The sequence below is a fragment of the Polistes fuscatus genome, unplaced genomic scaffold, assembly GCF_010416935.1.
Source record: "Polistes fuscatus isolate 324 unplaced genomic scaffold, CU_Pfus_HIC Scaffold3, whole genome shotgun sequence".
Taxonomy (NCBI): Eukaryota; Metazoa; Arthropoda; class Insecta; order Hymenoptera; family Vespidae; genus Polistes; species Polistes fuscatus.
The window spans coordinates 6587447-6599960 of record NW_025113107.1 but is presented as its reverse complement, the minus strand read 5'-3'; the positions used below and the strand labels follow the sequence as shown (position 1 = coordinate 6599960).

At 28.9% G+C, this 12514-nt stretch overlaps 1 protein-coding gene across 2 annotated transcripts in view; it reads left to right on the top strand.

The window, feature by feature from the left end:
• Positions 1–12514, top strand: part of LOC122519564 (cAMP-specific 3',5'-cyclic phosphodiesterase, isoforms N/G) — a 328446-nt gene that overhangs the window by 37302 nt on the left and 278630 nt on the right. Inside the window, exon 1 of one of the 2 annotated variants that reach the window (XM_043639099.1) lies at positions 4196–4672. The exons of the other annotated variant lie outside the window; for it this stretch is intronic. Within the exon in view, the coding sequence (XP_043495034.1) occupies positions 4446–4672 (227 nt within the window). The 5' untranslated portion in view covers positions 4196–4445. Of the gene's footprint in view, positions 1–4195; positions 4673–12514 lie in introns of those variants that run through there. 2 annotated transcript variants of the gene reach the window in all.

Genomic DNA, 12514 nt, shown 5'->3' with positions numbered 1-12514 from the left:
TATAAATTATTGCCTCAATTAAAGCACGGAGAGCATTCCTCTACGCGGTTCTGCCAATTTATTCAAATGAATCCCGTAGGGTGAAAGTACGAACAAGCGCAATGAGTTAACAGGAGACGAGTGTTAATGATCTTACACTGTTGTGTGTGTGTGTGTACCTATATTACAAAATATAAGGAACTCTAGATTCCTCTTGGAGTTACGAAAAATCTCTTTAATTATTCTTAAGGGAGTAATGATTACAGACAGACAATGATAAATTAATAGAATGTCGGTAAGTAGGTTATATTTATCGATTTTCTTCATTTTGTTTTGAAATATGTTTCATGTAAAATTAAAATGTTTGCATAATCAATAGTGGGGATCTCTTTTAAAAAGAATATTCGTTTATCATATTATGATTTTCTTGTGAAAATGATAACTTATGATTGATCTATGAGAATAAAGTAATCTAATTTTCCTTAATAATAATAAACCATTATAAGTAACGAAGACAAATGTTTGTGGTTCATTTCATGTTATCTGTGTTAATAATAGATATTAGTAAATCCAATTTCATGGTTTGTCGTTAGAACGTGATTTTATACGAATATAGAGCACAATGTATTCGCAAACCTCGATTAAATCATTATTGTGCTAACGAATGCCGTTATTGCCTTGATAAGTTGCGGATTTAGTTTTAAAGAAAATATTTGTCAGTGACTTGTTCTTACGTGTTTTTTTTTTTTTTTTTTTTTTTTTTGAAAAAATCTTTAAATCCAATACGTTAATGCTACTTTTAAAAATATTTATTGACTGTCACGTGAAAAGTATTCTACAAACATTTTACTTTAAAAAGCTTTTATCTTATAAAATATATTTACATTTTTATTATTTTTATTTTTTATATATAGACAGAGTTGTAACACCCACGCGAAAAATAATTTTCAAATTCGATGCATTAATGTAATTTTGAAAAGCTTTCCTATCCTAGAATAATTTTATTATTATCATCTCTCTTTCATTATTTATTTTTTTTTCTATTTATTACTCTATTTTTTATTTATTATTATTTTTTATTTATATATACAGAGTTAGAACTCATACACGGATTTTTTTCCACGTGATCGAATAATATAAGCTTAGATGGGTGAAAGGGAACATGGTGCTCGATATGGAAGAACATTCTTCAGAAAGATACTATTTCTTGAATCTTTTGCCTCTTTTTCATTTCATTTTCTGTCATAGCCTTGGCAATAAATTGGGACTTAAAAGTCTTCGATCCTTTGCTATATTGACACTCATACGAGACTTTTGACTGATATTCCTTAGACTATCATTGAAACTCGATCATTTCGACTCCTTTTTTCCTCTTTTTATATTTCTCCTTTCTTTACATTTATTATATCTCGACAAGTCTTCGTCGAAAATCTTCCTACTATTATTAAGTTAAATGAACAATTTCTTGCTAATACCTTTTATGCGAGAATGTGATATTAATTTTCATGAAAATCATTTATGTTTAATCATTTCGATAAATATTTTTACGACTTTTAATTCTTTAATGGCCGTATGAGAGTATATTATTAAATAATGCCATTGATTATAGAATAGTGAAAAAAAAAATAGAAATGAAAAAAGTAAATACAATATTTTTAGAAATTGGAACATATAAAATTCCTATATCTTGTTTGTCCAACGTTTTTTATCATGAGATCCAATATAGTTATTAGATAGAGTGGTTATTTTCTTTTAATACTCATTAGGTAAAATTTGTCGAAAAATTATTATATAGATATATTATATAGATATTTCATCAGATAATTTTTCTATTTATTTCGAGATACTTCAAAATAATTATATTCCTTTATTGTAAATAAAATTGCGTTTGTTGAAAATACTACGAGATATATATTTATATTTTGTATTTATGAAAATTGAATAATCTTGTAAAGTTACGGAATCATCATCTATTGCAGTAATTTTTCGTCCAACGTATATTCGAAACGAAGATATTAAAAAGAACAAATAACAACAAAGTATAAAGTTATTTTTTTATTCATACAGGTGATAAATAACTTTGCTACAGTTTCTATTTGTTTATTAATGTTCTTACAAAGTCGAGACAGCACATGTGAGACTTTTTCAAGCTCAAACCAGCTATGTTATAAAAGTGTACTAAAGTAAGATGGAAGAAGTAGGAAAAAGGAAGAAGAAGCTTTAAGCGATAACAACATGTTGTAACATGATACTGTATATGAGGTGTACCATGTTTATGTATATGTGTAGGTATATATACGTGTGGAATGTTTATCGGTGTTTTTTCGTGTTATAGTTACTAGATAGGTAAGTCGAAGAAGAATTTGTTGCCTTATCGAAGTCTGACAATTTAATAGCTTTGTCTATAAATACAGCTTGCTAGTCGAAGATACTTTTTTTTTTTACTGCTCCTCACCGTAAAATGCATTTCGTTGAATTTATCGCACGTAAACGTCGCCAACGGAGATTAATTTTCGATTCTTTATATATTCGCAGTCATCTTATGTGTTTCTACTCTTTTTGTGTTCCTTTTTTCTAATATAGTCGACGTATATCATCTAATATCAAATTAATCGTTCATAGACAAAAGCTATTAACTGCAATTTTAGAATTTTTAAATATTTTATTATAAGAGCATCCGATCGATATTTTTCAATAATAAATAGTACGAAAATGTATATAACTTTATCAATTTTTTCTAATACTTATTAGTTTTGTGAACTTAATTAATCTGATATATGAGTGGTTTTAGTGGTCCATATGCCTTATCTATCGGAAATTCGTAGAATGATTTTTAAACGGAATCACCGATTAAAGTTAAGCGGAAAGTTCAGCTTTTCGAATTTTTACTCTTGATGCATTTTATTTCTCACCATTCCAGTGGTAACATTGGTCTCTGGTGTTAAAGATAGGGCAAACACAAATTGAGAAATCCCACTGGTATCGTAACTGTATTTAACGATAAGCGTAACGGAGATAATAAAAGAAAGAGAAAGAGAAAGAGAAAGGGAGAAGGAAAAGGGTGTGCGAATACTTTGTTATTTGGATTTACAGTTACCATGGTTTCTCTACGAGCTTATTATTTAACTAATTCTATTCTCTTCCTGATATCCCTTTAATAATCTGTAAGAGTACTGTTCTCGAAACCTTTGTCCATAATAAAACTTTGTCCCAATATAACCGAGAAAGTATGGGAATCTTCCGAGAGAGTAGTTTTATCTTATAATTAATTACAATATTTTATAAAAATAAAAAGAAAACAAATAACAGAGGAAAATAATATTAGCAATTTCCATAACGTAATGATAGACAAGCATCGTTCCAAAGCTTTTTTGTGTCGCGATAGCTGACGCGTGAATACGCTCTTAATACGATCTATAAAATAAAACAAAAAAGAAAGAAAAAACATGATTATTCGTTTTCAGAGAATCAAGGAGAATGAAAGGGTTCAAGCGATGCATCGAAAAAGAATGAATGCAATACTACGTGTAAACGAGAGAAAGTGTATTGTTGAGAACTCATGCTTGACAGAATTTATGAAAACTTTTCGCTTTTCACTGAACTATAAGTATTTAAAAAACAAACGAGGTGCCACTTTCGAATTTAAAACCCACACGACCTATCGTTTTTAATCAATAATAATAATAATCTTTCTCTTATTTTTGTTTTCTCTCTTTTTCTCGCATGAAGAATTTATTCGTCGTATTTTTTTTTTTTCAATCGTGCTCGAATTATATTATTATAAAACAAGAAAACTACAAAATATATATTTTTCACTATATTAAAACGCACATTATTATGAACTGTCGATAAAACGAATTTACAGGATCTTTTTCGTGTTATGAAAAACGTGTACATTATCAATAAAGTATTGAAAGATTTATGGGGGATAAAGATGGATTTATCTTTAATAGATTCTTTAATAATGATACTTTTTTTCTTAACGTAATGAGTGAGAAGTAGATATTAGTTCGCCGCAGTTGGATATTTTATCTTGGGACCAGAAGAGAGAGGAATTACAGTTATCAATTATGATAGCTTCCTTTCTGTAACGAACGTCGATCGAATACGACCTAATTATTGGAAAAAGCATTTACATTTTTAACAAATTTCTATATCGTATTAACGTAAACTTCAATATATTTCATATAAACGATACTTTTAGATGTATCTTATATATAACTATATATATATTTATTGATTATACTGATCTCTAGGATTAACCTATTTCGAATGAGAAACTTGGGAAACGTTAGATCGGTGTTATACTATAAGGTATTGTCGAAAATGTCATTCGTATCGAAGAAAGAGAGATAAAAATAAAAGAGAAAGAGAGAGAGAGAGAGAGAGAGGGAGAGAGAGAGAAAAGCAAATTGAAGTAGACGGAATAGAATAGAAAAAGAAAAAAATCGCGATTGGTGCGTACGATGATGAAGTGTGATGAAAGAAAACGCGTGATGATTTCGAGACGTGCGTGTAGTGAAAGCGGTCCGCATCCAGGTATACCGGGATCCGGTCCAGTTGGATCCGGTCATCTTTGGAGTAAAAGAAATCAAGGAAGAACTTCTGCACCTGTCGTTGGTGATGTTAAACAATCTTCCATCATTCTTAAGACTAGAAGAAGTTGGCCAGTGGCACCTACTCATTGCAGAAGGTAAGTAAAATAAAACAATTGATTATTGTTAATTGTATTAAAATGTGCAAATTCAGCGTCACTCTCAGCAATCGTGAAGATTTTCTCCATTGGTTGGCTCTTCAAAAAATTGCTGTTTAATAGTATTTCCAGTTTCCATTTTCTGCGTAGAAATTTCAACTATTTTACCTTCTCCTTATCATAAACACAAAAGAGTCTCGAGTAAAAGGAAGACAATAGCGTACCTTTTCTTCGGTAATTGCGAATAAATTATGTCACTTACATATATCAACAAAATGGAGTAGAAAATAGTCTGAAAATGGGAACATTAGTTTAAATAGAAAATATAATAAAAATATAAATTATTAAAGCTCTTTATATATACACGTGGAAATATGTTGCATGGTAGAAGTTCATAGTTGTTTAAATTTCATGCTATCATATGTGTTGATAGTCTAAGTAAAAATCGCTATTAAAAGTAAATTGCATCGATGCAGGTAAATAACACGTGTTTCAATGTCGGCGTCACAAGACAAACTGAGATAAATCAATAATGTATAGTCAAACCGATACTGATGTAGGTTTCATGGAAGTAAGCTTTCGGTACATGCATCGCAACAAGTTTGAACGTGTATAACAGCTTTTGAATGTGCTACTTTGATCGAAACTTCTATTTTGTTTTTTTTTTCTTTTTTACAATTGGATCGGATCGGATTGATGGAAACGAAATAAAGCTTTAATTTCAATGATTCTCCAATCTCCGACGAAAAAGTAGCTGAGCATGATTTTTCGAGTTTTTCCTTTTTTTTTATTGTTCTTTCTCTCTCTCTCTCTCTCTCTCTCTCTCTCTCTCTCTTTCTCTATCTCTTTTTCTCATTTTTTTCGAGAGATATGTAGTATAGTACAGTTCTTATGAACGTTTGACGAAACTTATAATTTGTCGCTTGAACGCATAGATATAAGGGATACAAAAAGGTTAAGAAAAGAAGGGCCTTGATATTTCGTTAGAATTTTAAATGCCACTTGTTTTTCTTTTTTTTTTTCACTCCTTCAGGCCAAAGTAAAAGGAGGGTAAAATTGTTACTGTTTTTGTTTTCCTATTTTCTTTATACTTGTTTATGTTTTTCCACAGTTTTTTCTTATGTATTTTTTTGTAATGGTTATAATTATAAAGAAAGAAAAAGAGAATGAGTGAAAAATTAGACATATGATATAAATATAAAATCTTGCTTGATTAAATAGTCTTTAAGAATGCTTTTATATTATTGCAGAAATGTGTGTTTTTTTCTTTTTGTTAAAGTATAAATTTAGACTAATAATTGCTATATTTTTTCACACTGCAATCATGCTCAACGTTTCGATGATAATGATCTTTCCCGAGAGAATATTATTTCGACGTTATCTCGCGATATGAAGCTTAGGAAATTACGTTTGTTAGTACGGTTATCATAAAGTTCACATGAGTTTTTTGTCTCAGGAAATATTCGAGAAAAATCGAGGATTACGAACAGCAACATTTTTAACGAAAGTTTCTAACCTTTCCTTACCAAGATTTTCTTCTACGTTCTTTATTACTATTTATATTTCAATGAAATTAAATTTTTCTCATAGCACGCAACATGCGACGTAATTATGATAAATAATGAAGTTTTCCTTCCTTTATTTGTTTACCTTTCCTTTTTCTTCTCTTTTTTCTTTATTTTTTTCTGAAACATTTTCAACGTTTATGAAAACTTACCCGTGCTATAGAAAATCTAATAAATATTTACAATACAAATTTTTATTATTAATTACATGAAAAATTATAAATTTCGTTGATTAATATCAGGTCATTAAGTATAAAACGTCTTGTTGCTGTAAAAATAAGTTAGAAATTAGACATTAAATATTTAATGATCTAATGTATAATTCTTGATTGAAAATAATCTTTTAACTTGTATTGCAACGTGTATTTGTAGCAAAAGTATTATTTTAAATATATTTCCTTACTTAATTATAAGAATCAGTCTGTTCACGTTAAATTCTTTCCATAAGTATACCTAAAATTGTCTATACTTTTGATATCATGCTCGTGCCATGTTTCATTATCGTTCGCAAGCATGTCTAACCTAACTTCCGTTTTTGTTTTTGTTGCACGAAACGTTCTAAACTTAAGGAAAAAGAGATAGAAAGACCTCGCGTATATTTTTCTTCTAAAATTAATCATGCGTTCGTGTAACGTCAAATTGATTTAACATATCAAATGAATTGTAAATAAATCTAAATATTCTTTCCACATAGAGACACACACATATATTTACATACATAAACGAGGTAATTAAACGTTAAAATATATTGTTGAATATAAATGTTCGTAAATTTCATTTGTTCGTTGTGAATTTATTTATTTTCTCTAATTATTTGAAATAACATTAAAGTAACAAGTTTAATCAATATTTTTATCCAAAGTTTGTAAAATCGAGTCTCTCAACTAACACTCATAACAACGGACAACACACCATTACAACGGTAAACGCTATAACATTGTTATAATTTTGTTTTGTATTTTCTCGTATATTGTTTTACAATTAGTTTTGTATGTACGGGAATATATTTAGTCGCAAGAAATTGTCGAATGTCAGGCCGCAGAATACGGGGTTGGTTGAGATCGATTCTCGATGAGATTCTGTATAGATATTAGGTTGGCAGAGAAATATGTCAGTGATAAAAACATTACGTATTAGGAGCGATAAAAGAGAGCTGCATTTTGAATCGGGGCCAGGTATGTACTTTCACCGTTGTTGCAGTACCTGATCTCGTCATAGAGAAAATGTAGTAGCAGTAATGGTAGTAGTAGTAGTAATAATAATACGTACTTACTTTGTTCTATTCTAAGACACGAGATCATTCTGGATAGGCTAAAATTACTTTTGTAAATTATGTACGTTTCATGGATATCTATCTTCTATAACATTTCATTCTTCTGAAAGATTTCTTTTTTCTTCTATTTATATATTTTTTAAATATTTTTTCTTATTGTTATTCGATTCATATCAACGTATGTAAAATCGAAATTATTTTAGCGGTAAAAACGGAAAACGTTTCTCGAGCATTTAAACGAATAATTACGTAAAGCTATGTAACATATATAAAACGAATTTTATTAAATGTATGTTTTCGTAAGATGCTGATATATTATCTCGTTGGTTATTATTTCGACAAGGTAAATCTCGTCGTATGAAATAACGACGTATGACGTTATGTTAGTGGAACTTGATTGGTAAATCCTCATTAAGTTGTCAAACTTTATGATATGAATAACATTATGAAGCACGCTTTAAATTCAAGTTATAATGATATTGTAGAAGGCCCAACGGGTAATATTGATCAGAAATTTTCGGTTTGTTGTTCAATTCGATCATTTGTTTATCGTTAGAAATTGAAAATTTTTAAAAAAAACTTCTGTACATAGTATCTACGTGCTTGCAATGAAAACACGTTAATATAATATACTTTATTTCATTATATTTCTTTTATGTTCATAATACATGCCTGGTATCGTTAAGTATTATAAGATACATTCATAGAAATTCTAAATATAGTTAAAGATATTTGTATGATATTTTTTATGTAATTGTAAAATCGTTATTTTTTATATTAATATATATTATTTCCTCTTTTCTTTTTATATTTGTACAATATTTTATAGATGTCAATGCGATATTTTATATTTGTCAATTTAATCCTAAATACGTATGTGGGAGTTTCAAAACAGATAATTATATACATAGAAGTTACCTTTATTTTTGGTGAACCAAATATTGCTGCTTAAAGCGCGATCTCATTTTCGTCTCACTCTCTCTTTCTCTTTCTCTCTTGATGCTTTTTCAGCATCAAATTCTTCTTTATCGATCGGGCCACGTGTTTTCAAAAACGGATCCACGTTCCGTTAAGTTATAATAATGAGGTAAAGTCTATTTTACGAACGACTGGATAAAATCGTTACTTCGAACGTAATCGCGAAATGAAAATGTAGAAGGTTTGAAAGGTGGATAGATAGAGAGAAAAAGATAGAGATAAATATATATATATATATATAGTGTGCGAGAGAGAGAAAGAAAGAAAACAAAAAAAAAGGAAAAGAAATGAGATGTGTTTCTAATATACAAGTTGACATACTATACTTCTCAAATCAAATATTCCCTTTCAAACGTAACTCGATTATTCTTCTAATTTTCATCTTTATGAAAAGCAGAAGAAGAAGAGTCTCTAACTTCGAGTACCTTCTTGTAGTCTTCTTATAGAAAGAGAATGAACTTTATCAATAGGATAAAGGGAAGAAGATAATGGGGAAGAAGATAATGGGGAAGGGAATGAGTGGGGGTGGTTGAAAAAATGATCGATGTTGTGAAGAAAGAAAATCTACGACGATGAGAAAAATTGTGAAAGTTCTCCGTTACCTTTTCATCCAAAAAACGATGAACTAACATTACCTTCGTTTATCTTCAATTCATATGTTTTTTTTTGTTTTGTTTTAAGGGAGAGAGAGAGAAAATTTTATGGGAAAGTAAAAGAGATAAACAATATTCGTAGAAATTAATTTGTGGTATTCTATGATCTAGCTTAACTTTATTTTTCCTGTATTTAATCGTTTTCACTTTATTGCATCAGATAAAAATAGAACACGGCCAAGTAGTCGTTGAAAAAGAAAGAGAGAGAGAGAGAGAGCGAACGAGTACTTGAGTTAGTACTTCTATCGTACACGAGAGTCGAATTGGAGGAGTCGTTAATTCGACGATTCGTTGAGTAAATAAAAATATTTTTTGGGAAAGAATGAAAAACGAGTTATATCAAATTTAATACGAATAATCTGTTCAATTATTATAATTAATTGTTTGGAACGTCGTAAAAGTTATCATTGTTTTTTTAAAATTCTTTCTTTTCTTTATTTATTTATTTATTTATTTATTTATTATATTTATTTATTCTTTTTTCTCTCAATTTAGTTGGTTCATCTCATGGTAGAACGATTTGATGAATTTATTGTGAATCGCGTTCAGGTAGAAGCTTTATATTGCGTCCCCATGCATATAAGTATTAGGTGCGTGCTGATATTTCAATGATATGGATCACGTAGGGAAAAAAAAGAAATAAAATGGAGGGTAAGAAAGAAGAATGATTATAGCTATCGAATAAGATCTATATATATATATTTAGATTTATTTTATCTCAATTCGTCTTTATTATTTATTTGTATTGATTATTTTTGGTAGAAATAATGGTGGAGAAATTTGTCGTTGATTTAACTCTCGTAAAACACGTGAGAAAAGTTTCGAAATTTGCAGCCATTGATACGTTAATATTTATATCATGAAAAAAAGAAGGAATAAAGATTGAAGAAAATAAGGAGACTAGACATAATAATAGATCGTAAGTATTATATTTTCAACCCTGGTATTATCACATGGAGGTTGCTTTATGAAGGACTCCCTCTCAATGATGCTACTATTCAAATTAAATTTAATATTACCATTATTTTATATAATTAGAGCTAATTTAAAATAACTTCAATATTTACGCGAATCGAGATTTCGAATTAGGATTATTTTATAATTACCGTTTACTATACACGATGTAATGTTTAAGCAAATAAATTATTATTTAAATGTTAATATAATATAATAAAGGAACGAGAAATATCAAATTTAAATTAATGTTTAGTATAATCTAATAAAGTGTTCGAGCACGAAAGATGTTTATTAGTCAAGTTCTAAGAGAATACTAAACTGTCATGTGTCAAAGTCAATTAAGTTTCAACTTATGTGACGTTACCTCCCTCTTATCCATTTTAAATTGTATGTAAATTACCGTTCGTTTCTTGCGATCTATCGTTTAAACAAATGTAATATTATATAATTAATATAGTTTTATAACCAAGGTACACGAAATATTGTTTAAATAAATTGAAATTACGCGAAAGTATTAATTATTTAAGCCGAGATGTCAAATTATGATTATTTTTCATGCATGTCGTTCATTGTGTCCTGCTTATTTTTAAATTATAAAATTAAATTAAAAAAATAAACAGCGTACACGAAAAATAGTTGATAAGAGCTAAGAGAGCAACAAAGAAAAAGAATTTTCAATTAAATGATTAAAACCGCGAGTATTCTGTTAGGAAAACATCTACAAAAATTTTTAATCTATTTTTTTTTTTCTATATATATTTGTGATCTTCAATGTATTACAGATAACTTTTGAAATTGTTTTAAAGCGATTTAAACTTGTAGGTTTTCAAAAATGCATATTTCAATTTAAAAAAGTTACGATGAATTTCAAATCTGCTGGAAAAAAATTGTTCCCGTGACATAACTCGTTACCCTCTTTGACGAAAAATCCATTTTTATTTAAAACAATTTTCCCTACCAGTTATAATTTTCAAAATTATTTTGTGTCTATGTAATATTATATGTTACTATCGTGAATTAAACGTGCCGAAAATGGTATCAAGATTTGTCGAGATTTCTCAGTTTTGAAGGAACTTTCCTGTTAAAGCTTCATAAGATCGTTTCCAATGATAAAATTAAAAACACGAACAGAGATACGAGGTCAATTACTCTTGAATATTGATAATTTATTAAATTTATAATTACGAAATGTTTACGATTTTATTCAATAAAGAATACATGAAAAGAACTTTGGTATTTATTAATCATTGTTCTTCTTTCTCTTTATCTCTCAATGATTTTTTTTTTTTTGTGTTTCGGATCTTAATAATAAATTTTCATTTTCACACGCAAAGACTGCAGAGTAGTTTTGGACAATTCTCATTGCCATAGAGAGACATGCAAGTGTATTTCGAAAATTTACATAACGATAGTAGGTAGGTTATATTGTGGCACACGCTAGGCTTTTATCAAGAACCGATCTGTAACAAGAATTCAGCCAGCGACAAGAGGGAGCGTTTGATGATTTGTAACCCTCTTTTGATCAGATATATACATATCCTAACATATACCTATAGAGTAAGAGATTCATCAGAGAGGTTATTACCAAGGAACGTTTTACTACTTGTTGATCGTATGAAAAAAAAAAGGAATATTAACATAAGTCAAATATGCATATAGTTTTACTATTTACATGCTATATTGAGTTTCTTTTATATCGCATTATTTTTTCAAATAACGGCTCGTTTTATCACTCAAATGTGTCAGACTGTCCAGCGTAAGGTTGTTATAAAGTGTTACGTTGAGAAGAGAAAAGAAAAAAAATGAAAAAAAAAAAGAAAAAAAAAGAGAAGACCAACGTTATATACTGCAGGTTTATCGAGTGCTGTCGATGCGGATGCTACACTATTGGCCATTGATTAAATGCTGCACTACGGTCATTGATTAAACATTCAAATATAGTTACCTATGCATCTAGGGGATAGGATTACGACAAAATATTCGATAGGTCGATTTTGCAACGTTTGATCATAGGTTAAATTAAAAGTTGATACAATGATACTGTTGTGAAAATCAGTGTAATGATACCGTCAGCAGGTGTGCAGCAGAAGGTGAATACATTTAAACGTATTTTATTTGTTGTACAAAGAGAGAAAGAGAGAGAGAGAGAGAAAATGTATCGGAAACATTATGAGGGTATTATTTTTCATTTTATTCTGTTTTTTTTTTTTTTTTTTCAGTTATCCTCTCAATAAAAAATGGCTACGATATTTTCCCCTTTGAGAGTTAATCTTTGTTACGAACAAAAAAAAAAAGGAAGAAAATGCATTCCCTTCATCGACCTTGAACTTCTCTTTTTTATTTTCTTGGTTTTTTCTTTCTTTTTTTCGAACGACTTGTCATCATTTATCTGTATGCGTTTTTCTTCTTTTCTTTT